General features: G+C 43.1%; 1 protein-coding gene across 1 annotated transcript in view; it reads left to right on the top strand.

Moving 5' to 3' along the window:
* Positions 1-27,471, top strand: part of LOC139367538 (low density lipoprotein receptor-related protein 2b) — a 108,594-nt gene that overhangs the window by 42,691 nt on the left and 38,432 nt on the right. Inside the window, exons 43-54 of the mRNA XM_071105783.1 lie at positions 2,950-3,115; positions 5,834-5,992; positions 6,196-6,485; positions 11,359-11,562; positions 12,180-12,422; positions 12,712-12,837; positions 13,595-13,714; positions 14,050-14,181; positions 14,721-14,925; positions 24,199-24,494; positions 24,826-25,342; positions 27,216-27,368. Of these exons, the coding sequence (XP_070961884.1) occupies positions 2,950-3,115; positions 5,834-5,992; positions 6,196-6,485; positions 11,359-11,562; positions 12,180-12,422; positions 12,712-12,837; positions 13,595-13,714; positions 14,050-14,181; positions 14,721-14,925; positions 24,199-24,494; positions 24,826-25,342; positions 27,216-27,368 (2,611 nt within the window). The remainder of the gene's footprint in view (positions 1-2,949; positions 3,116-5,833; positions 5,993-6,195; positions 6,486-11,358; positions 11,563-12,179; positions 12,423-12,711; positions 12,838-13,594; positions 13,715-14,049; positions 14,182-14,720; positions 14,926-24,198; positions 24,495-24,825; positions 25,343-27,215; positions 27,369-27,471) is intronic.

The raw sequence follows: 27,471 nt of genomic DNA on the forward strand, positions 1-27,471 counted from the left end.
ATGACTGGGAATACAGATACCTGGTAGGGGAGTGGATAAGGGTCTGGATCAGGGGGCGTGGATCAGGTAGGGGCGTGGATCAGGTAGGGGTGTGGATCAGAAAACCAGTCAGTATCTGGTGGGATCCAGAGCATCCCAAACTGCTCAATGTCTGGTAAGTACTGTATGCAGGCCGTGGAAGAATTGGGACATTTTCAGCTATCAGGAATTGTGTACAGATCCTTGCGACATGGGGCCATACATTATCATGCTGAAACATGAGGCGATGGTGGCGGATGAATGGCACGACATTTGGCTTCAGGATCTCGTCACTGTATCTCTGCATTAACATTTCCATCGATAAAATGCAATTGTGTTCATTGTCCGTAGCTTATGCCTGCCCATACATTAACCCCACTGCCACCATGTGGCACACTATTCACAACGTTGACATCAGCAAACTGCTCACCCACACGACGCCATACACGTGGTTACATGTGGCATGTGGTTGTGAGACGTACTGACAAATTCTCCAAAACAACGATGGAGACGGAGAGAAATTAACACTAAATTCTGGCAACAGCTCTGGTGGACATTCCTGCAGTCAGCATGCCAATTGTATGCTCACTCAAAACTTGAGATATGTGTTGTGTGTTGTGTGACAAAACTGCACATTTTAGAGTGGTCTTTTATTGTCCCCAGCACAAGGTACAGCTGCGTATTTTTTATATATATATATATATATATATACAGTGCCTTGCGAAAGTATTCGGCCCCCTTGAACTTTGCGACCTTTTGCCATTTCAGGCTTCAAACATAAAGATATAAAACTGTATTTTTTTGTGAAGAATCAACAACAAGTGGGACACAATCATGAAGTGGAACGACATTTATTGGATGTTTCAAACTTTTTTAACAATTTAAAAACTGAAAAATTGGGCGTGCAAAATTATTCAGCCCCCTTAAGTTAATACTTTGTAGCGCCACCTTTTGCTGCGATTACAGCTGTAAGTCACTTGGGGTATGTCTCTATCAGTTTTGGACATCGAGAGACTGACATTTTTTCCCATTCCTCCTTGCAAAACAGCTCGAGCTCAGTGAGGTTGGATGGAGAGCATTTGTGAACAGCAGTTTTCAGTTCTTTCCACAGATTCTCGATTGGATTCAGGTCTGGACTTTGACTTGGCCATTCTAACACCTGGATATGTTTATTTTTGAACCATTCCATTGTAGATTTTGCTTTATGTTTTGGATCATTGTCTTGTTGGAAGACAAATCTCAGTCCCAGTCTCAGGTCTTTTGCAGACTCCATCAGGTTTTCTTCCAGAATGGTCCTGTATTTGGCTCCATCCATCTTCCCATCAATTTTAACCATCTTCCCTGTCCCTGCTGAATAAAAGCAGGCCCAAACCATGATGCTGCCACCACCATGTTTGACAGTGGGGATGGTGTGTTCAGCTGTGTTGCTTTTACGCCAAACATAACGTTTTGCATTGTTGCCAAAAAGTTCAATTTTGGTTTCATCTGACCAGAGCACCTTCTTCGACATGTTTGGTGTGTCTCCCAGGTGGCTTGTGGCAAACTTTAAACAACACTTTTTATGGATATCTTTAAGAAATGGCTTTCTTCTTGCCACTCTTCCATAAAGGCCAGATTTGTGCAATATACGACTGATTGTTGTCCTATGGACAGAGTCTCCCACCTCAGCTGTAGATCTCTGCAGTTCATCCAGAGTGATCATGGGCCTCTTGGCTGCATCTCTGATCAGTCTTCTCCCTGTATGAGCTGAAAGTTTAGAGGGACGGCCAGGTCTTAGTAGATTTGCAGTGGTCTGATACTCCTTCCATTTCAATATTATCGCTTGCACAGTGCTCCTTGGGATGTTTAAAGCTTGGGAAATCTTTTTGTATCCAAATCCGGCTTTAAACTTCTTCACAACAGTATCTCGGACCTGCCTGGTGTGTTCTTTGTTCTTCATGATGCTCTCTGCGCTTTTGACGGACCTCTGAGACTATCACAGTGCAGGTGCATTTATACGGAGACTTGATTACACACAGGTGGATTGTATTTATCATCATTAGTCATTTAGGTCAACATTGGATAATTCAGAGATCCTCACTGAACTTCTGGAGAGAGTTTGCTACACTGAAAGTAAAGGGGCTGAATAATTTTGCATGCCCAATTTTTCAGTTTTTGATTTGTTAAAAAAGTTTGAAATATCCAATAAATGTCGTTCCACTTCATGATTGTGTCCCACTTGTTGTTGATTCTTCACAAAAAAATACAGTTTTATATCTTTATGTTTGAAGCCTGAAATGTGGCAAAAGGTCGCAAAGTTCAAGGGGGCCGAATACTTTCGCAAGGCACTGTATATTTTTTTTTAACAAGCTTTTTGTGCTTATGGAACATTTTGTGTATATTTTATTTCAGCTCATGAACATGGGACCAACACTACATGTTTTGTTTATATTTTTGTTCAGTGTACATAGGACCTTCTAACTAGCAAGTTTTGCATGGGTGTAGTTTTGGCTTGCCTGGTGACATCACCAGATGGTAAATTAGTTAATAAATAGTTCCAAAGCTCTCTGCCAATAACAGATACTATTCAGTTTTCCCCTTCCTACTTCCAGACAGTCTTAGCAAAATTCTGTCTTGAGAATTTTTTGTTGTTGCAAAAAATCTATTTTGACCATCGATAACTATTACAGTAAGGTACTTAATTGCTACCCAGAAATGATTTGATGTTGATACAAAAACGGCTGCATTGGGCCTTTAATGTCTTGTTGCAGTATTGAGTGTAGCTGTTAACATCTATAAGTTGCAGTATTAGTTACCTTGGTGACTTAGGTTGTCTCCATCCTCACCTTCATCTTTTCCCACTCTGACTCTTTTCTCTCTCTCTCTATTTCTCTCCCCTCTTTCTTTTAAATGTTCCTCCTCTCTCTCACTCTCGCTCTTTCTCTCTCTCAGATTTAAATTATCCACAGGGGCTGGCCTATGACTGGGTTCACAAGCGCCTTTACTTCACCGACTACTACAACAGAAGTGTCCAGGCCATGGGGGTGGACGGGCAGAACCGTTCCTTGATAGCCCATGCCAACCGCCCTCTTGGCATCATTGTGGATCCCTGCTATGGGTAAAACCAACTGAGATGTTTGCATACATTGATAGCTAATTTTACAAATCCCATCAAATCAAAGTTTATTTGTCACGTGCGCCGAATACAACAGGTGTAGGTAGACCTTACAGTGAAATGCTTACATACAGGCTCTAACCAATAGTGCAAAAAAAGGTGTTAGGTGAACAATAGGTAAGTAAAGAAATAAAACAACAGTAAAAAGACAGGCTATATACAGTAGCGAGGCTATAAAAGTAGCGAGGCTACATACAGACACCGGTTAGTCAAGGCTGCTGGTCCAGACGGCATCCCTAGCCGCGTCCTCAGAGTATGCGCAGACCAGCTGGCTGGTGTGTTTATGGACATATTCAATTAATCCTTTTCTCAGTCTGCTGTTCCCACATGCTTCAACAGGGCCACCACTGTTCTTGTTCGCAAGAAAGCTAAGGTAACTGAGCTAAATGACTATCACCCCATAGCACTCACTTCCGTCATCATGAAGTGCTTTGAGAGACTAGTCAAGGATCATATCACCTCCACCCTACCTGACACCCTAGACCCACTCTAATTTGCTTACCGCCCCAATAGGTCCACAGACGACGCAATCACACTCCACACTGCCCTAACCCATCTGGATAAGAGGAGCACCTATGTAAGAATGCGGTTCATCGATTACAGCTCAGCATTTAACACCATAGTACCCTCCAAACTCGTCATTAAGATCGAGACCCTGGGTCTTGACCCCGCCGTGTGCAACTGGGTCCAGCACTTTCTGACGGACCGCCCCCAAGTGGTGAGGGTAGGAAACAACATCTCCACCCCGCTGATCCTCAACACTGGGGCCCCACAAGGGTGCATTCTCAGCCCTCTCCAGTACTCCCTGTTTACCCATGACTGCGTGGCCATGCACGCATCCAACTCAATCAAGTTAGTAGATGACACTGCAGTGGTAGGCTTGATTACCAACAACAACAAAACGGCCTACAGGGAGGAGGTGAGGGCCCTTGGAGTGTGGTGTCAGGAAAGTAACATCAACAAAACAAAGGAGATGATCGTGCACTTTAGGAAACAGCAGAGAGAGCAGCCCCCATCCACATCGACAGGACAGTAATGGAAAAGGTGGAAAGTTTTAAGTTCCTCGGCGTACACATCACGGACAAACTGAAATGGTCCATCCACACAGATAGCGTGGTGAAAAAGGCACAGCAGCGCCTCTTCAACCTCAGGAGGCTGAAGACATTTGGCTTGTCACCGAAAACACTCAAAACTTTTACAGATGCACAATCGAGAGCATCCTGTCGGGCTGTATCACAGCCTGGTACGGCAACTGCTCCGCCCACAACCGTAAGGCTCTCCAGAGGGTAGTAAGGTCTGCACAACGCATCACCGGGGGCAAACTACCTGCCCTCCAGGACACCTACACCACCCGATGTCACAGGAAGGCCAAAAAGATCATCAAGGACAACAGCCACCCGAGCCACTGCCTGTTCACACTGCTATCACCTAGAAGTCAGGGTCAGTACAGGTGCATCAAAGCTGGGACCGAGAGACTGAAAAACAGCTTCTATCTCAAGGCCATCAGACTGTTAAACAGCCATCACTAACATTGAGTGGCTGCTGCCAACATACTGACTCAAATCTCTAGCCAATTTTGTATTATTAAATAAATGTATTACCAGTCACTTTAAACATTGTCACTTTATATAATGTTTACATACCCTACATTACTCATCTCATATGTATATACTGTACTCTATACCATCTACTGCATCTTGCGTATGCCGTTCGGCCATCGCTCATCCATATATTTATATGTACATATTCTTATTCATTACTTTACACTTGTGTGTATAAGGTAATTGTTAGGAATTGTTAGATTACTTGTTAGATATTACTGCACGGTCGGAACTAGAAGCACAAGCATTTTGCACACTCGCATTAACATCTACTAACTATGTGTATGTGACCAATAAAATTTGATTTGATTAGCTATTTAGCAGTCTTGTCTAGCAGTCTTATGGCTTGGGGGTAGAAGCTGTTCAGGGTCCTGTTGGTTCCAGACTTGGTATACCGGTACCGCTTGCCCTGTGGTAGCAGTGAGAACAGTCGATGGCTTGGGTGGCTGGAGTTTTTTGGGGGCCTTCCGCTATGATGTACTGGGCATTACTCACCACCCTCTGTAGCGCCTTGCGGTCGGCAGTGGTGGAAAAAGTACCCAATTTTCCTACTTGAGTAAAAGTAAAGACACCTTAAAAGAAAATGTAAAAGTCAGCCAGTAAAATATTACTGTAAAAGTCAAAAAGTATTTGGTTTTAAATGTACTTAAGTATCAAAAGTAAAAGTATAAATCATTTTAAATGTCTTATATTAAGCAATCCAGACGACACAACGTTCTTGTTTTTTTTAATTTACGGATAGCCAGGGTCAACACATAATTTAAAAACGAAGCATTTTGTTTTTAGTGAGTCTACCAGATCAGAGGCAATAGAGATGACCAGGGATGTTCTCTTGATAAGTGCGTGAATTAGACCATTTTCCTGTCCTGCTAAGCATTCAAAATGTAACAAGCACTTTTGGGTGTCATGGGAAATGTATGGAGTAAAAAGCACATTTATTTTCTTTAGGAATGTAGTGGAGTAAAAGTAAAAATAGTCATGTACAGACACCCCTTCATAGGGGCCTTGGCTAAGCTAAGATGCCAGGATAACATTTCTCTTTAACTCTCTCTCTCTGTAGCTACCTATACTGGACTGACTGGGGGAGCCCTGCTAAGATAGAGAGAGCTACTCTGGGTGGAAACTTCCGGGTGCCCATCATCAGCACCAGTCTGTCCCAGCCCAACGGACTTTCCATAGACTATGAGGAAAGGATGCTCTACTGGGCCGACGCTTCCCTGTAAGAACACAACCATTAGTAACATTCTGTAGGCTACACTGTTTTTCTATGCACCCATTTCTCATGATCTCTTATCATTCTAACTCTCCATCCATTCATCCTTCCATCCATATATCCATCCCTCTATATGCATCCATCCACCAACTCACCCACCCACCCACCCATCCATTATTGTTCTCCACTCCCTTCCCTCTCACCATTAGAGATAAGATTGAGCGTTCCACCATGACCGGGGAGAGGCGCCAGGCGATCATGAGGGGCGTCCAGTACCCCTACGCTATGACCGTGTTCCAGCAGGACATATACTGGACTGACTGGACCACGCGAGCGGTCTACCGTGCCGGGAAGGACGACGGGTCAGGTTTCACGGTCCTGGTCCAGGAACTACAGTACAGGCCCAACGACATCCACGTGTACGCCGGCTCCAAGCAGCAGGCTTGCTCAAGCCCCTGTCAGCAGTTTAACGGAGGGTGTAGTCACGTCTGCGTGCCAGGTCAGGAGTTTGAATAACAAAACATTTGCTTTTAGTGTCTTGGAGTTCCTCCAGGGCTTGAGATCCACATGCTAAACTCAAATGTCTCATCTCTCATTGACATCAATTAATGATTCAGGTGAACTTCTGAGAACAACAATACCCACTGGGCACACCACATTATCTCAACATATATAATTTCGTAATACAGTATTTGGTTGAGACGTTGATCATTGAGAATACAACCTATATTCACCCACTCAAAAAGACAGGCAAAAGTTATTTTAATTTGCAATCACTATGATTTCAACCATCTAAAAGCACAACCACATTTTTACGGATAAACAATGTCTGATTTTTGGTTTAATTGTCACCCAAATGTCTATCACTGCGCTTTCAACCATTTAAAAGTACAGCAAAGTTTAAATGGGAATACAATGTCAGATATTTTGTTTAATGCGCTATCACTGTGCCTCATCTAATAGCAGAATCAAATTACCTGGATTGCAGTTGAGATTACATTGAAAGTACATGGTGCACCTCCCGGGTGGAGCAGTGGTTAAGGGCGCTGTACTTCAGCGCCAGCTGTGCCACCAGAGACTCTGGGTTCGCACCCAGGTCGTAACCGGCCGCGACCGGGAGGTCCGTGGGGCGACGCACAATTGGCCTAGCGTCGTCCGGGTTAGGGAGGGCTTGGCCGGGAGGGATATCCTTGTCTCATCGCGCACCAGCGACTCCTGTGGCGGGCCGGGTGCAGTGCACGCTAACCAAGGTTGCCAGGTGCACGGTGTTTCCTCTGACACATTGGTGCGGCTGGCTTCCGGGTTGGATGCGTGCTGTGTTTAGAAGCTTGGTTGGGTTGTGTATCGGAGGACGCATGACTTTCAACCTTCGTCTCTCCCGAGCCCGTACGGGAGTTGTAGCGATGAGACAAGATAGTAGCTACTAAACAATTGGATACCACGAAATTGGGGAGAAAAAGGGGTAAAAAAAAAAATCAAATATATATATATATATATATTTTTTTTAAGTACATGGATCAATGCCGTTCGAGATTCTGCATAGATTATTCCAATAATTGTGAAGATCTTCATAGACCTGCGACAAGATGGACCCACTCCAATTCACGTACCATCCCAACTGATCCACAGATGACGCAATCTCTATTGCAGTCCACACTGCCCTTTCCCACTTGGACAAAAGGAACACCTACGTGAGAATGCTGTTCATTGACTACAATAGTGCCTTCGATGTTCATCACTAAGCTAAGGTCCCTGGGACTGAACACCTCCCTCTGCAACTGGATCCTGGACTTCCCGCCGGACCACCCCCAGGTGGTGAGGGTAGGCAACAACACATCTGCCATGCTGACCCACAACATAGGGGTGCGTGCTTAGTCCCTTTCTGTACTCCCTGTTCACCCACAACTGTGTGGCCCTGCACGACTCCAACACCATCATTAAGTTTGCCGACGACACGATGCTGGTAGGCCTGATCACCGACGATGATGAGACAACCCCTAGCAGGACTACAAACTCTCCCTAAACTGATCATGGACTACAGGAAACTGAGGGCCGAGCACACCCTCATTCACATTGACAGGGCTGTAGTGGAGCTGGTCGAGAGCTTCAAGTTCCTCTGTGTCCACATCATTAAGGATCTATCGGTGTCAGTGGAAGGCACAAACACACCAACAAAGTTGTGATAGAGGTCACGAGAATGTCTCTTCCCCCTCAGCAGGCTGAAAAAGATTTGGCATGGGCCCCTCATATCTTCAAAGTTCTACAGCTGCACCATCGAGAGCATCTTGACTGGCTGCGTAACCACTTGGTATGGCAACTACTTGGCATCCGACCGCAAGGAGCTACAGAGGTTAATGCGTACAGCCCAGTACATCATCTATGACCTATATACCAGGCAGTGTCAGTGGAAGGCACAAAAAAATTGTAAAAGACTCCAGCCACCCAAACCACAGACTGTTCTCTCTGCTACCGCATGGCAAGCAGTACCAATGCACCAAGTCTGGAACCAACAGGACCCTGAACAGCTCTTCCCCCAAGCCATAAGACTTCTAAACAAGATTGATAAATAGCTAATCAAATGGCTACACCCAGACTACCAGCATTTACCCTTTTTACCCTTCTCTTGCACTGACTATGAACACACACTGGACTCTACCCACACACTCACACATGCTTACACACACACGCACACACACACACACACACACACACACACACACACGCATGCATACTGACGCCACACACACACTCACCACATACGGTGCTGCTAGTAACTTTACCTCTACCTACAGTATATGTACAGTACATACAGTGCCTTGCGAAAGTATTCGGCCCCTTGAACTTTGCGACCTTTTGCCACATTTCAGGCTTCAAACATAAAGATATAAAACTGTATTTTTTTGTGAAGAATCAACAACAAGTGGGACACAATCATGAAGTGGAACGACATTTATTGGATATTTCAAACTTTTTTAACAAATCAAAAACTGAAAAATTGGGCTAAATGCATTGCCTATTTATTGTTGAATCCTGGGTTGAATCAGCAGGGACAGGGAAGATGGTTAAAATTGATGGGAAGATGGATGGAGCCAAATACAGGACCATTCTGGAAGAAAACATGATGGAGTCTGCAAAAGACCTGAGACTGGGACGGAGATTTGTCTTCCAACAAGACAATGATCCAAAACATAAAGCAAAATCTACAATGGAATGGTTCAAAAATAAACATATCCAGGTGTTAGAATGGCCAAGTCAAAGTCCAGACCTGAATCCAATCGAGAATCTGTGGAAAGAACTGAAAACTGCTGTTCACAAATGCTCTCCATCCAACCTCACTGAGCTCGAGCTGTTTTGCAAGGAGGAATGGGAAAAATTTTCAGTCTCTCGATGTGCAAAACTGATAGAGACATACCCCAAGCGACTTACAGCTGTAATCGCAGCAAAAGGTGGCGCTACAAAGTATTAACTTAAGGGGGCTGAATAATTTTGCACACCCAATTTTTCAGTTTTTGATTTGTTAAAAAAGTTTGAAATATCCAATAAATGAAACAATAGCTGTTCAGAAACATCTCAAGGATGATCAATAGAAACACCTGAGCTCAATTTCGAGTCTCATAGCAAAGGGTCTGAATTCTTATGTATATAAGGTATTTCTGTTTTTTATTTATTTTATATAATATAATATATATATATATATATATATAACATAAACATTTGCCAACATTTCTAAAAACCTGTGTTTTGATTTGTCATTATGGGGTATTGTGTGTAGATTGATGAGGATTCGTTATTTTAAATTGATTTTAGAATATTGCTGTAATATAACAAAATGTGGAAAAAGTCAAGGGGTCTGAATACTTTCGGAATGCACTGTATGCCAAGGTGCATTGAAGCTGCTCTGACTTGGTATTTATACTTGAAACCCTATTCCTATGTCTGGGTTGAATTGAAACAATAGCTGTTCATGACTTGGTATATCGTCCTAAATAGCGTCATTGATGATATTTGAGGTATAAAGTATGGTTACATTTCATATGCTCTGTTAAACCCTCGATAGCAGTACATCTGTTTAGTTTTTAAGTGGAGATTTCTCAACAATCTTTCTCACTATAGCACATTAGTAATAGTCAGTGACAAATATCATAGCTAAGGAGGTCTGGGTTAAAACCCTGACTGGGAGACCAAAGGGTAGCTGTAGATAGATCAATTCTCCAGTACAGCCCAGCCTATTTATATATTTTTTGATAGTGGCAGAGGTGGAAAAGTAACAAATTGCCATACTGGAGTAAAAGTAAAGATACCTAAATAGAAAATGACTCAAAAGTGAAAGTCACCCAGTAAAATACTACTTGAGTAAAAGTCTTACAGTATTTGATTTTTAAATATATTTAAGGATAATTTAAAATTAATTATATTAGGCAAACTAGACGGCACAATGTTCTTGTTTTTATAATATGCAGATTGTCAGGAGCACATTTACAAATGAAACATTTGTGTTTAGTTATTACGGCTCGGGCTAAGACCCTAGATCCAGACACAGGAGGCAGATAGTACGAGTCTCGGTGTTTCTTACAGTTTAAGGGGCAGGAAAAAGGTAAGTCAAGGCAGGCAAAGAGTCATAATCCAAATCCGAGTCAGGCAGGTACAGGACAGGCAGAAAGGTCAGCACTGGGAAGACTAGGGGGAAAACTAGCGCACAGGGAACCCGCTGGTGGGACATGACAAACTGGCAACAGACAAACAGAAACCATTTTGCTGTTCCGTTTTTAAAATGTATTTTTTATTTAACCTTTTATTTAACTAGGCAAGTTGGTTACGAACACGCTGTTAAGCATTCAAAATGTCATGAGTACTTTGGATGTCAGGGAAAATGTATGGATTAAAAAGTACATTGTCTTTAGAAATGTAGTGGAGTAAAAGTAAAAGTTGTCATAGATATAAATAGTAAAGTACAGATACCCCCCAAAAAACGACTTAAGTAGTACTTTAACGTTTTTTTACTTAAGTATTTACACCACTTGTAAGTGGACACAGCATTGAAGATCTGACGTTGTTTTAGAGCTATAAATTCAACAAATTCAAGGTTTGTCGATGTTGAAATTTTGTTACCATGATGACATAATCCTGTGGTTTAAATGTTACCCTCAAAACAAGTGTACATTGATAACGTTTTTTCAAATCCAATATATTTTCCACGTCACAATAAGTTGACAAACTAAATTTAAACAAAGTTGAATCAACCAGTTTGTTCCCAGTGGGTAGTCACACACTTAACTCACAATAAGATTGAGCAACTAAAGCAACATCTATGTATGTCCATCCTGCCAATGTCTATCACCCCTGACCCTGATGATGGTTCCCTCTGCCTATAGGTCCCTCTGGTCCAGAGTGTCAGTGTCCGGTATCGGGTAACTGGTATTTGGCCAACAATGGCAGGGACTGTATCCATGACAATGGTAACCGTTGCCAGCCCGAGCAGTTCACCTGTCTGAATGGTGGCTGTATCTCAGTGCGTTTGAAGTGTGACGGCTACAGTGACTGCCAGGACAACTCAGACGAGCTGGAGAGAGTGTGCGGTGAGTGTATTTACCTCAGTCTGTTTTTTGCCGCCATTTTAGTCAAGACCCAGCAACAGCAAAGCCAAGAGCTCTTAAGTTTTGAATCTTTCAAACTCAGCGGTCATGTCAAATGTTTTATAGCTCAAGTGTGCTCCCTGTACTGTCATTTCCCTGCACCTAGCAACCTTGTTAAAAAGACTCCTATTTCGCATAGATTTCCACACTTGCTCAATCAAATAATCAATCAATCAATCAATCAAATGTATTTATAAAGCCCTGTTTAGATCAATTGTCACAAAGTGCTTTACAGTAACCTGGCGTAGACCCCAAAGACTAACCGGTGCCCCTGCACATTGATTCTGTACCGGTACCTGCTGTATATAGCCTTGCTATTGTTATTTTACTGCTGCTCTTTAATTATTTGTTACTTTTATTTATTATTTTTATTTTTTTGAGGTATTCTTTTATTTATTCCTTTTTTAACTGCATTGTGGGTAAGGGCTTGTAAGTAAGCATTTCGCTGTTGTATTCAGCGCATGTGACATACAATTTGATTTGATTTGAAAAGCACAATGGCAAGGAAGAATCTTCAAGAGAAACCAGTTGTGCTCACCCTCTCTTACTTCCCCTCTCAGCCTTCCACGAGTGCTCGGCCCGGGACTTCACTTGTGACAACGGCCGCTGTGTGGCCCTGTCCTATGTTTGTGACTACGCGAATGACTGCGGCGACAACAGTGACGAGCTGGGCTGCGCGTTCCCCACCTGTGCCTCCGCCACCGAGTTCACTTGCACCAATGGACGCTGCATCTCCGCCGCCTTCGTCTGCGACGGCTACAGTGACTGCCGCGACAACGACACCTCAGACGAGATCAACTGTCGTGAGTGATAACTGCTGTGACTAGAGTTGATTTAAGGAGAGTCGAAACAAAGATATTAGCAAGAGTGCCAAAAAAGAGACTGCACTAGTCCACAGATACTGTTAAGCATCTGCACATGTGCTTAGGAGTTCACTCTGTCCAGCAACATATTTAGCTGTGTGACATAAGTAAAGTTTGACCTCTTTATTCAAACTCTCTTTGCTTATGTCAAAAGTTACCCCGCTCCTTATTGTAACCTCATATCGTTGAATCTACCTTTAACCTTTTCTACTTTACTCCGTTCCCGTAGCGCCCAGAACGTGTCCCTCCGGACAAACCAAGTGTGACAGCACCAACATCTGTATCTACGCGAGCCAACTGTGCGACGGTTACAACAATTGTGGGGACAACAGTGACGAGAACCCTTTGTTCTGTGGTAAGTCTAGCTATGATGTCTGTTTTGTTTTATACACTGAGTGTGCATCCTCTTTCCATGACTTAGACCGACCAGTTGAATCCAGGTGAAAGCTATGATCCCTTATTGATGTCACTTCAATCAGTGTAAATGAAGGAGGAGGAGACAGGTTAAATAAGGATTTTTAAGCCTTGAGACATGGATTGTGTATGTGTGCCTTTCAGAGGGTGAATGGGCAAGACAAAATATTTAAGTGCCTTTAAACAGGATATGGTAGTAGGTGCCAGGCGCACCGGTTTGAGTGTGTCACGAACTGCAACGCTGCTGGATTTTCCACGCTCAACAGTTTCCTGTGTGTGTCAAGAATAGTCCGCCCCCCGAAGGACATCCAGCCAACTTGACATAACTGTGGGATGCATTGAGAGTCAACATGGGTCAGCATCCCTGTGGAACGCTTTCGACACCTTGTAGGGTCCATGCCCCGAATTGAGGCTGTTCCGAGAGCAAAAGAGGGTGCAACTTAATATTAAGGTGTTCCTAATGTTTTGTACACTGCATATCATGCCTGTACCTGCTGTGGTTTTGGACAAGGTAGTTATCTTTTTATCCCTGACTTGTTTGCGCATGTATGTTTTTTCAGTTTTACGTCACTCTCCACAGTCTGTTCACTGTATACTGTGCCCTTGTGTGTGTTTGGGCATACATGCGTGTGTGTGTTTGGGCATACATGCGTGTGTGTGTGTGTGCATGCGCGTTTGTGTGTGTGTGTATGTTACAGCGGGCCGGACGTGCTCACCCGACCAGTTCCGTTGTGACGAGGGGAAGTGTATCCCCAGCCACTGGGTGTGTGACTGGATCAGAGACTGTGTCGACGGGACCGACGAGCCCCCCTCCTGCCGTGAGTACTACCTAACCTGGGCCATGTTCAGGCACCAAAGGCAAGAAAACAGACTGAAACAGGGAGAGATTTACCTGGACATTTCCAATAAGAAATTCAAATGTTCGTTTTCCACTTCAAAATGTTTTGCAACAGTGCGACCTAGATCATGGCCACATTCAGAAGGCAAACTTTGCGGACTGTTGCAAATAATGTAATTTTGTAAAACTATTGATTCCTTATTCTACAAGACAGAGAGGCATACTTGTTTGATGTAACATATGTCTATCTGAATATTCAACAATGTAGTGAAAACAATAGCTGTTAAATTGTCCCCCTCTCTCTCTTTCTTCCAGAGGACCAAATAAACACCTGTCACCCTGACCAGTTCACGTGCACCAACGGGAACTGTATCCCCATGTCACTGACGTGTGACGGCAACAACGACTGCTGGGACAATAGTGACGAGGCACTGGAACTCCAATGTGGTGAGACATTACAGTATACAGTGCATTCAGAAAGTATTCAGAACCCTAGACTTTTCCCACATTTTGTTAGGTTACAGCCTTATTCTAAAACGTATTATTGATTTTTTTCCGCCCTTATTAATCTACACAATACTCCATAATGACGAAGCAAAAAAATGTTTTTTAGAATTTTTGCTAATTTTTTTTGTTTTTAATTGTGGGGTATTATGTGTAGATTGCGGAGGATTATTTATTTAATCCATTTTAGAATAAGGCTGTAATGTAACAAAATGTGGAAAAGGTCAAGGGGTCTGGACACTTCCCGAAGGCACTGTAACTCAGAATCTACACACGAACAGGAACTGAAAGCAATCATTTTTGTAACAATTGTGTATGCTTCAGAGTGTAAAAAGACGGTTCAGCAAAGAGAGCCATGTGTTTTGCTTCACAATGCTTCAGATGTCTCATTTGGGGTTTGTTTCAACTCTAACTACTCTGGCGCAAGACAAATGTTCTTCAAAATATTGTGTGTGCATCTTTACTTACCTCTCCAATTTCAGGAGAGCGGACATGCGCTTCTCATCAGTTCACCTGCCCCCCTCCATGGCGTCCTGGCCACCCGCGCTGTGTCCCTCTGAGCTATGTGTGTGATGGGGAGAAGGACTGTGCCGATGCAGCTGATGAGCTTCAAAACTGCCTCAACCGCACCTGCCACATGAATGAGTTTGCCTGCGCCAATGGCCTGTGTATCCTCGTCCCCTTCCAGTGAGTTTGTGTGTGTGTCAGTCACATACTGTAAAAATAAGGTGTGTTTGTGTGTTTTTGTTTGTTTTCCTATCCTTGTGGGGACCAGAAGTCCTCCCAAGGATAGTAAAACAAGGGAAATTCAGAAAAGTGGGGACATTTCGCCAGTCCCCACAAGGAAAAAGCCTATGTTAGGCTTAGGGGTTAGTGTTACAATTAGGGTTAGGGTAAGAATTAGGGTTAGGGAAAATAGGATTTTGAATGGGAATCAATTGTTTGGTCCCCACAAGCGTAGTAAAACAAACGTGTGTGTTTTGTGCAAATTTGCCTCTGTATCTGTGTAAAAAAAGGCAGGCCCTCTCAATCTGATTGGCCTTCAGATCTATAAATCACATTCATCCCAACCAATCAGGGTGCTTGGACGCACTTTAGGGCTCCGCCTCCTATCACTTCACGTTAGTGCCCGGAATATACCATCCCGAGAACAAGCAAGTTTTGTGTTGCAGACGGACCTTTGGACAACTGAAGCGTCCATTGACAAGTGTGTGTTGGGAATGTTATTGTGCTAATAGGGGGTGCAATAGTAGTAAGTTACGGTACCTTATTGTGCAGTGTACTGTAACAGTGTAGATAAGTTTGCAAGTAAGAAGTTGCAGTGCTGTTTGCTAGGTCTCGTGTTAATGCTAGCTCCAGTTAATTTGTATGTACCCTGCCCTGTGCATGCTACTTCGTCTAGTATCTTTATTCATTGCTACAAGTGTGTTTATTGAGTCCGACTAGCCTACTCATTAGTATTACTTGCATGCCCCCGCTGCAATATGTTTATATTATATGCATGCTACCGCTGCAGTATATTTATATCTGCAATATGTATAGCCTCTTGTGTTACTTGTATAGTAGCTGGTGTCATTCTACAGATTCTAGAAGTTCCCAGAATGTTCTAGCTCTTTCTGTGCGCAAGCACATGTGCACTAGCCCTAAGTTGAGAGCTCAGCCAGGCCAGAGAGAGAGCCATAAAGCTCCATGGCCTTAGCCTTCTATTTCTCTCTCTCTCTGGACATGTACAGTGCCTTTGCAAAAGTATTCAGACCCCTTGGATTTCTTCACATTTTATTGTGTTACAAAGTGGGATTAAAACGTATTTGTCATTTTCTGTCAACATTCTACACAAAATACTGTAATGATTACCGCCCCGTAGCACTCACGTCGGTAGCCATGAAGTGCTATGAAAGACTGGTCATGGCTCACATCAACACCATCATGACGGAAACCCTAGACCCACTCTAATTCGCATACCGCCCCAACAGATCCGCAGATGACGCAATCTCAATCGCACTTCACACTGCCCTTTCCCACCTGGACAAAAGGAACACCTATAGTGAGAATGCTGTTCATTGACTACAGCTCAGCATTCAACACCATAGTGCCCACAAAGCACATCATTAAGCTAAGGACCGTTGGACTAAACACCTCCCTCTGCAGCTGGATCCTGGACTTGCTGACAGGCCGCCCCCATGTGGTAAGGGTAGGCAACAACATATCTGCCATGCTGATCCTCAACACTGGGGCCCCTCAGGGGTGCATGCTTAGTCCCCTCCTGTACTCCCTGTTCACCCATGACTGCATGCCCAAGCACAACTCCAACACCATCATTAAATTTGTTGACGACACAATGGTGGTAGGCCTGATCACTGACAACGATGAAACAGCCTATAGGAAGGAGGTCCCAGGACAACAACCTCTCCCTCAATGTGAGCAAGACAAAGGAACTGATCGTGGACTACAGGAAAAGGAGGGCCGAACAGGCCCCCATTAACATCGACGGGGCTGAAGTGGAGCGGGTCGAGTTTCAAGTTCCTTGGTGTCCACATCACCAACAAACTAACATGGTCCAAACACATCAAGACAGTTGTGAAGAGGGCACAACAACACCTTTTCCCCCTCAGGAGACTGAAAAGATTTGGCATGGGTCCCTAGATCCTTAAAGTTCTACAGCTGCACCATCGAGAGCATCCTGACCGGTTGCATCACCTCTTGGTATGGCAACTGCTCGGGATCTGACCGTAACGGCCCAGTACATCACTGGGGCCAAGCTTCCTGACATTCAGGAACTACAGTTGAAGTCGGAAGTTTACATACACTTAGGTTGAAGTGATTAAAACTCGTTTTTCAACCACTCCACAAATTTCTTGTTAACAAACTATAGTTTTGGCAAGTCGGTTAGGCCATCTACTTTGCATGACACAAGTAATTGTTAATTGTAATCCAACAATTGTAACTGTAATCCAACAATTGTTTACAGACAGATTATTTCACCTATAATTCACTGTATCACAATTCCAGTGGGTCAGACGTTTACATACACTAAGTTGACTGTGCCTTTAAACATCACAGAAAATGATGTCATGGCTTTAGGAGCTTCTGATAGGCTAATTGACTTCATTTGAGTCAATTGGAGGTGTACCTGTAGATGTATTTCAAGGCCTACCTTCAATTTCAGTGCCTCTTTGCTTGATATCATGGGAAAATCAAAAGAAATCAGCCAAGACCTCAGATTAAAAAAATTGTAGACCGCCACAAGTCTGGTTCATCCTTGGGAGCAATTTCCAAATGCCTGAAGGTACCACGTTCATCGGTACAAACAATAGTACGCAAGTATAAACACCATGGGACCACACAGCCATCATACCGCTCAGGAAGGAGACGTGTTCTGTCTCCTAGGAGACAAACATACTTTGGTGCGAAAAGTGCAAATCAATCCCAGAACGACAGCAAAGGACCTTGTGAAGAGGCTGGAGGAAACAGGTACAAAAGTATCTATATCCACAGTAAAACAAGTTCTATATCGACATAACCTGAAAGCTTCTCAGCAAGGAAGAAGCCACTGCTCAAAACCACCTTAAAAAACCATGAAGCACGAACCATGAAGCACGAAGGTGGCAGCATCATGTTGTGGGGGTGCTTTATCGCAGGAGGGACTGGTGCACTTCACAAAATAGATGGCATCATGGGGTAGGTAAATTATGTGGATATATTGAAGCAACATCTCAAGTCATCAGTCAGGAAGTTAAAGCTTGGTCGCAAATGGGTCTTCCAAATGGACAATGACCCCAAGCATACTTCCAAAGTTGGGGCAAAATGGCTTAAGGACAACAAAGTCAAGGTATTGGAGTGGCCATCACAAAGCCCTGACCTCAATCCCATAGAAAATGTGTGCGCAGAACTGAAAAAGCGTGTGCGAGCAAGGAGGCCTACAAACTCGACTCAGTTACACCAGCTCTGTCAGGAGGAAAGGACCAAAATTCACCCAACTTATTGTGGGAAGCTTGTGGAAGGCTACCTGAAATGTTTGACCCAAGTTAAACCATTTTAAAACAATGCTACCAAAGGCTAATTGAGTGTATGAAAACTTCTGACTCACTGGGAATGTGATGAAAGAAATAAAAGCTAAAATAAATAATTCTCTCAACTTAAAATAATGTGGTGATCCTAACTGACCTAATACAGGGAATTTTTACTAGGATTCAATGTCAGGAATTGTGAAAAACTGAGTTTTAATGTATTTGGCTAAGGTGTATGTAAACTTTCGACTTCAACTGTATATACTAGGTGGTGTCAGAGGAAGGCCCAAAAACTTGTCAAAGACTTCAGTCACTCAAGTCTAAGACTGTTTTCTCTACTACCGTACGGCAAGCTATACCGGAGCACCAAGTCTAAGACCAAAATGCTCCTTAATAAACCTTTTCGGGCTAGGGGTTCCGCTAGCGGAACGTTTCGACAACATCTGGTGAAGAGGCAGAGCGCGGAATTCAAAACAAATTATTAGAAATATTTAACTTTCATACATTCACAAGTGCAATACACCAAATTAAAGCTTAACTTCTTGTTAATCTAGCCATCATGTCAGATTTCAAAAAGGCTTTACCGCGAAAGCACACCATGCGATTATGTTAGGACAGCGCCTAGCCACAAAAATCATACAGCCATTTTCCATTCAAGGAGAGACCTCACAAAAGTCAGAAATTGCAATTAAATTAATCACTAACCTTTGATCTTCATCTGGTGGCACTCCCAGGACTCCATGTTACACAATAAATGTTTGTTTTGTTCAATGAAATCCCTCTTTATACCCAAAAACCTCAGTTTAAATTGGCGCGTTATGTTCAGAAATGCATTGTCTCAAATAACATCCGGTGAAATAGCAGAGAGCCAAATCAAATTACAGAGATACTCATCATAAACATTGATGATACAAGTGTTATACATAGGATTAAAGAAACTTCTTGTTAATCCAGCCGCTGTGTCAGATTTCAAAAAAGCTTTACGGTTAAAGCAAACCATGCTATTATCTGAGGACAGCACCCCATCAAACAAAGACAGACAATCATAATTCAACCCGCCAGGCATGACACGAAACTCAGAAATAAATAAATAAATCCATTTATTTGGTGCGTCTGATCCAGAAAAACACTGGTTCCAACTCGTGCAACATGACTACAAAATATCTCATCTCATAAATTACAACTTTCCTAATACAACTTTAGGTATTTTTTTACGTAAATATTCGCTAAAATTTAAGACGGGATAACCTCTCTTCAATACCGGTGGAAAACAAAGTGGAGCGTGCTTTTCAGATCACGCGCCTCTATCAAACAGTACACTTCACTCGACCCTCATTCTGAACAGGGCTACTTCTTCATTTCTCAAAGGAAAAACATCAACCAATTTTTAAAGACTGTTGACATCCAGTGGAAGCGAAAGGAACTGCAAGCAACTTCCTTAGAATTCTAGAAAATCCATTGAAAAGAGAGAGACCTAAAAAGTGAAATCGTCAATGGTTTGTCCTCGGGGTTTCGCCTGCCAAATAAGTTCTGTTATACTCACAGACATCATTCAGACAGTTTTAAAAACTTCAGTGTTTTCTATCCAAATCTACTAATACTATGCATATCATAGCTTCTGGGCCTGAGTAGCAGGCAGTTTACTTTGGGCACACTTTTCATCCGGATGTGAAAATACTGCCCCCTAGCCCAAAAAGGTTAACAGCTTCTACCCCAAAGCCATAAGACTGATGAACAATTAATCAAATGGCCACCCGGACTATTTACATTGACCCCCACCCCCCCTTTGTTTTTATACTGCTGCTACTTGCTGTCTATCTATGCCTAGTCCCTTTACAAATTACCTCGACTAACCTGTACCCCTGCACATTGGCTTGGTTCCGGGACCCCCTGTATATGGCCTTGTTATTGTTATGTTGGAACCTGAGGGCTTGTAAGTAAGCATTTCACGGTATGGCCTACAATACCTATTGTACTCGGCGCATATGACAATTAACATTTGATTTGATGTTAATAGAAATTAAATAACTAAAATATTCAGCTCCCTGAGTTAGTACATGTTAGAAATACCTATACTAGTGTATAATCCACAGCATAATTATTAACTTGGCCATACTTTAAGAATTTTAAAGCGTGGATACTAATGGATACTAATTATTGTTTTGTTTCCCCTTTTAAAACCACACAACAATATACAGTGGGGAGAACAAGTATTTGATACACTGCTGATTTTGCAGGTTTTCCTACTTACAAAGCATGTAGAGGTCTGTAATGTTTATCATAGGTACACTTCAACTGTGAGACGGAGACGGAAGAGACGGAATCTAAAACAAAAATCCATAAAATCTATTAATTTGCATTTTATTGCATGACTTAAGTATTTAATACATCAGAAAAGCAGAACTTAATATTTGGTGCAGAAACCTTTGTTTGCAATTACAGAGATCATACGATTCCTGTAGTTCTTGACAAGGTTTGCACACACTGCAGCAGGGATTTTGGCCCACTCCTCCATACAGACCTTCTCCAGATCCTTCAGGTTTCAGGGCTGTCGCTGGGCAATACGGACTTTCAGCTCCCTCCAAATATGTTCTATTGGGTTCAGGTCTGGAGACTGGCTAGGCCACTCCAGGACCTTGAGATGCTTCTTACGGATCAACTCCTTAGTTGCCCTGGCTGTGTGTTTCGGGTCGTTGTCATGCTGGAAGACCCAGCCATGACCCACCTTCAATGCTCTAACTGAGGGAAGGAGGTTGTTGGCCAAGATCTCGCGATACATGGCCCCATCCATCCTCCCCTCAATACGGTGCAGTCGTCCTGTCCCCTTTGCAGAAAAGCATCCCCAAAGAATTATGTTTCCACCTCCATGCTTCACGGTTGGGATGGTGTTCTTGAGGTTGTACTCATCCTTCTTCTTCCTCCAAACACGGCGAGTGGAGTTTAGACCAAGCTCTATTTGTCTCATCAGACCACATGACCTTCTCCCATTCCTCCTCTGGATCATCCAGATGGTCATTGGCAAACTTCAGACGGGCCTGGACATGCGCTGGCTTGAGCAAGGGGACCTTGCGTGCGCTGCAGGATTTTAATCCATGACGGCGTAGTGTGTTACTAATGGTTTTCTTTGAGACTGTGGTCCCAGCTCTCTTCAGGTCATTGACCAGGTCCTTCCGTGTAGTTCTGGGCTGATCCCTCACCTTCCTCATGATCATTGATGCCTCACGAGGTGAGATCTTGCATGGAGCCCCAGACCGAGGGTGATTGACCGTCATCTTGAACTTCTTCCATTTTCGAATAACTGCGCCAACAGTTGTTGCCTTCTCACCAAGCTGCTTGCCTATTATCCTGTAGGCCATCCCAACCTTGTGCAGGTCTACAATTTTATCCCTGATGTCCTTACACAGCTCCCTGTTCTTGGCCATTGTGGAGAGGTTGGAGTCGGTTTGATTGATTGTGTGGACAGGTGTCTTTTATACAGATAACGAGTTCAAACAGGTGCAGTTAATACAGATAATGAGTAGAGAACAGGAAGGATTCTTAAAGAAAAACTAACAGATCTGTGAGAGCCGGAATTCTTACTGGTTGGTAGAATACAATAAATAAAATGCAAATTACTTAAAAATCATACAATGTGATTTTCTGGATTTTTGTTTTAGATTCCGTCACTCACAGTTGAAGTGTACCTATGATAAAAATTACAGACCTCTACATGCTTTGTAAGTGGGAAAACCTGCAAAATTGGCAGTGTATCAAATAGTTGTTCTCCCCACTGTAAATAACTTCTAATGGAATCCACTGTGTCTGTGCGTGTGTGGCATGGGCCTCAACATCATGTTCTGACCGGACAGCACTAGGGTTGTGCAGTATGTAGATTTTCATATCCTCTTCCCAGGATTTACGGTATTACCGGCTTGGTACACAAGGGGGTGCCAAAAACAGCATAAAATCCCATTGGGCATCTATTACCAGAATTCTAACAAAATTAGCAAAAGTATTACCGAATTCCCATGGAGACTGCTAGCTAAAGATGCTAACGAGCGCAAACAAATATAAACAAATTGCAATGACCACCAATCCAGGTCATGAAGTTATACATACAATATATGCAACATACAATATATATATACTGAATGTCAGAATTCGTTTTTTCACGCAGGAAAAACATATATAATGAGTTCATGCTGCGTTTTGTAAACACAAATGTAAAATTCTTATTGTAATTTCTGCTCGGCATCAGACAAATTTTGTGCTTCAGTTGCACTTCTCCACTTGGATGAGAATTCATGAACGGTGTCATTCTATCAGCAAACAGCGCTCTGACTGATAGATACTTTTCTCTTGGTTTAGCCAGCCTACTTTTCTCTGGTAAAATGAAAGATTACCTTTAAACAAAACATTAGGAAATGTAGCTGGCTACATCCTTTCTGTGATAAACATTTTTATTTATTTAACTAGGCAAGTCAGTTAATAACAAATTCTTATTTACAATGATGGCCTAGGAACAGTGGGTTAACTGCCTTCTTCAGGGGCAGATCAGATTTTTGACCTTGTCAGCTCAGGGATTTGATCTAGCCACCTTTCGGTCACTGGACCAACGCTCGAACCACTAGGCTACCTGCTGCCCCAATATATGATGGCCATGCATCGTTTTAGCAAAAAATACCATGCTTTTTCATTGTAAGCTCATTTACTTGTGACTGCCAGCTAAATAGCGTTGCACTTCTGTTAGCTTAATTTTCATCAGATTACATTTTCGGCCAAATGTCATGCACTAATGTATTTTCTGTAAACTAAAACTATAGTTGCAAAAAAACACTTGACTTTTAATATAAAACACGTCCCGTGTCAATATAAAGCTGGACTCACCTGCTCCCGCTTTCTCCTGTTGTGCTAGTTACAATCTGGCTCAACTGTTCAGGGAAACTATGGTAAGCTTCATAATGTAAAATCATGTGATGGGTGAAATGAAGAACCCAATATTCTTTATCTCCTAACAAATTGCACATCTTGACTGCAGGTATTTACTTAAACAGTAGCTACAAATATTACAATTTATTGAAAAACTTCAAAGAAATAGTTTCAATGGTATTGACGGTATTAAAAAACCATCCCGTTGCTATTTCCAAATAGCTTGTTATACGGTACACCGCCCAAGCCTAGACAGCACAATAATGGGCAGATCTTAGTGAATCAGTTCAAGTGGACTAGCGGGTGAGGGCCACTCAACCATAAAGGCCTGATTTAGTGGTGTTACAGAGATGGTTGTCCTTCTGGAAGGTTCTCCCATCTCCACAGAGGAACTCTGGAGCTCTGTCAGAGTGACCATTTGGTTCTTGGTCACCTCCCTGACCAAGGCCCTTCTCCCTCGATTGCTCAGTTTGGCCGGGCAGCCAGATCTAGGAATAGTCTTGGTGGTTCCAATCTTCTTCCATTTAAGAATAATGGAGGCTACTGTGTTCTTGGGGACCTTCAATGCTGCAGAAATGTTTTGGTACCCTTCCCCAGATCTATGCCTCAACACAATCCTGTCTCGGAGCTCTACTGACAATTCATTCAACCTCATGGCTTGGTTTTCGCTCTGACATGCACTGTTAACTGTAGGACCTTATAGACAGGTGTGTGCTTTTCCAAATCATGGACAATCAATTGAATTTACCACAGGTGGACTCCAATCAAGTTGCAGAAAGATTTCAAGGATGACCAATGGAAACAGGATGCATCTGAGCTTAATTCAGGTTCATTGCAAAGTGTCTGAATAGTTATGGGGTATTGTGTAGAATTACATCTGTTTTAGAATAAGGCTGTAACGTAACAAAATATGGAAAAAGTCAATGGGTCTGAATACTTTCCGAATGCACTGTATTTTTGTTGAGTGTCTCTCTCTCGTACATTGAAGAGTAGGGGTACTTACACAAAGACTTCATACCCCATTGTTTACCTCCTCTCCTGTTAGCTGTGACCGAGTCAATGACTGTGGGGACGGCAGCGACGAGTTGGACTGTTCCTACGACACCTGCACCAGCTACCAGTTCACCTGCCAAAACGGCGCCTGCATCCCAGCCACCTTTGCCTGCGATGGCGAGGCCGACTGTCTGGACGGTTCTGACGAGGCAGAAGGCATGTGCAGCACCCCCCAGCCTACCTGTGCCCCGGGAGAGTACTTGTGCAAGTCGGGCGAGTGTATTGACACCCACAAGGTCTGCAACTCGCAGAAGGACTGCTCGGATAACAGTGATGAGAAGGGATGCGGTAAGATCTCTCGTACAGCGAAGGGTGTAACACAATGGGGAAGGGATAGATTTATTTTCTTTGAGTGAATGGAGGTTGTGACAGTTGTACAATAGGTCATGCGAATGTAACCACACTAAATGTATGATATTTCAAGACGTACACTGTATTTGGAGTAGGAAATACTGTAAGTATGTGGAGTAGGAAATTAGTATTTGCAGTAAGAACATAAGAATTTAGAGTAGGAAAAGGGAACTCTGATTTGGATTCCTAGATTAATCTTACAGCACACCTTAATCTTACAGAACTCATCCTACCTCTCTCTATCTCCTTCCCTCTCTACTCTGTGCAGGAATTAACGAATGCCAAGATCCGTCGGTCCACAAGTGTGCCCAGGTCTGCACCGACACCCTGACAGGTTACTACTGCTCGTGTGATGCCGGCTACCACCTCATGCCTGATGGTAAGGCGTGCGCAGACCTGGACGAGTGCCGCGACACGCCCGCCGTCTGTAGCCAGATCTGCGAGAACTCCGCCGGCTCCTTCCACTGCAAATGCGCCCCGGGCTACGTGCGTGAGCCAGACGGGAGTACGTGCCGCCAGAACAGCGCCATCGCCCCTTATCTTCTGTACAGTAATCGCTATTACATTCGTAATTTGACGACTGACGGTTTGCAGCTGAGCGTGATTCTGCAAGGACTGTCGAATGTGGTGGCGCTGGATTTTGACCATTACGAAAAGAGGCTGTACTGGTTGGATGCGGGAATGGCGCGGATTGAGAGGATGCGATTCGACGGCAGTGAGAGGGAGATGATAGTGGATAACAACGTGGTAGGGGCTGAGGGAATGGCGGTGGATTGGGTTGGCAGGTGAGTGAAGGGGGAGGGGCATCAGAGCTTGATTGTAATTTTAAAATCATTGGCCTCATGGCGACGCAGTTTCCTTAATCTCCAGCACCTCAATTGGAAAGGACAGGTGAGGGAAAACTATGAGTGTGAATAATTTCATGATGCACTGTGTTGTGTTCAAAAGCTTAATAAATCTGTCTCACACTTCACATTTTGATTATAGCCTACAGTTGGCTTATAATGACACATTTGTATCTCCTTACAATTATATGTTTCATAGCAAAAGGTCTATATATACAGTGGAAAGAAAAAGTATGTGAACCCTTTGGAATTACCTCGATTTCTGCATAAATTTGTCATAAAAGTTGATCTGTTCTTCATCTAAGCCACAACAATAGACAAACACAGTCTGCTTAAACTAATAACACAAACAATTATACGTTTTCATGTCTTTACTGAACACACTGTGTAAACATTCCCAGTGCAGGGTGGGAAAAGTATGTGAACTCCTTTTTGCAGCAATAACCTCAACCAAACATTTTCTGTAGCTGCGAATCAGAACTGCACAACGGTCAGGAGGAATTTTGGATTTTGTTGGGATGTCTGGTTTGAACCACTCTCATGCCACAGCATCTCAATCGGATTGAGGTCAGGACTCTTACTGGGCCACTCCAGAAGGTGTATTTTCTTCTGTTGAAGCCATTCTGTTGTTCATTTACATCTGTGTTTTTTGTCGTTGTCCTGCTGCATCACCCAACTTCTGTTGAGCTTCAATTGGCGGACAGATAGCCTTACATTCTCCTACAAAATGTCTTGTTAAACTTGGGAATTCATTTTTCTGTTGATGATAGCAAGCTGTCCAGGCCCTGAGGCAGCAAAGCAGCTCCATGATGCTCCCTCCACCATACTTTTTTTGGTGTTTTGATGTTGCTGTGCTGTGCTGTGCCTTTTTTTCTCCACACATAGTGTTGTGTGTTCCTTCCAAACAACTCAACTGTAGTTTCATCTGTCCACAGAATATTTTGCCAATATCCAGGTGCTCTTTTGCGAACCTCGGACGTGCAGTAATGTTTTTTTTGGACAACAGTGGCTTCTTCCATGGTGTCCTCCCATGAACACCATACTTGTTTAGTTTTTTACATATAGTAGACTCGTCAACAGAGAAGTTAGCATGTTCCAGAGATTTCTGTAAGTCTTTAGCTGACACTCTAGGATTCTTCTTAACCTCATTGAGCATTCTGCGCTGTGCTCTTGCAGTCATCTTTGCGGGACGGCCACTCCTAGGGAGAGTAGCAACAGTGCTGAACTTTCTCCATTTATAGATCATTTGTTTTACCATGGACTGATGAACATTAAAGTTTTTAGAGATACTTATGTAACCATTTTCAGCTTTATGGAAGTTAACAATTCTTAATCTTAGGTCTTTGAGATCTCTTTTGTTCAATGCATGGTTCACATCAGGCAATGCTTCTTGTGAATAGCAAACTCAAATTTTGTGAGCGTTTTTATAGGACAGGGCAGCTCTAACCAACATCTCCAACCTTGTCTCATTGATTGGACTCCAGGTTAGTGGACTCCTGACTCCAATTGGCTTTTGGAGAAGTCATTAGCCTAGGGGTTCACATACTTTTTCCAACCTACACTGTGACAGTTTAAATGATGTATTCAATATAGACAAGAAAAATGCAATAATTTGTGTGTTATTAGTTTAAGCACACTGTGTTCATCTATGGTTGTGACTTCGATGAAGATCAAATCAAATTCTATGACCAATTTATGCAGAAATCCAGGTAATTCCAAAAGGTTCACATACTTTTTCTTGCCACTGTATGATATTGCATCTATGCATATGTCCATAGTAATTATTGTATGTTTATGTGTATGTATTCCAAAGGAAGCTCTACTGGGTAGAAGGTTACTACGGCTCTATCCACGTGTCAGAGCTGGATGGCCGTTTCCAGAAGAAGTTGCTGAGTGGATGCGTGGGACCTAACACCACCTACTGCTTTGCCCGGCCCCGTGCCGTAGCCGTCAACCCCAAATATGGGTACTAACCAGTGGAGGCTGCTGAGGGGAGGACGGCTCATAATAATGGCTGGAACAGAGCAAATGGCATGGCATCAAACACATGGAAACCACGTGTTTGATGT

Source organism: Oncorhynchus clarkii, chromosome 16 (assembly GCF_045791955.1).
Source record: "Oncorhynchus clarkii lewisi isolate Uvic-CL-2024 chromosome 16, UVic_Ocla_1.0, whole genome shotgun sequence".
NCBI lineage: Eukaryota > Metazoa > Chordata > Actinopteri > Salmoniformes > Salmonidae > Oncorhynchus > Oncorhynchus clarkii.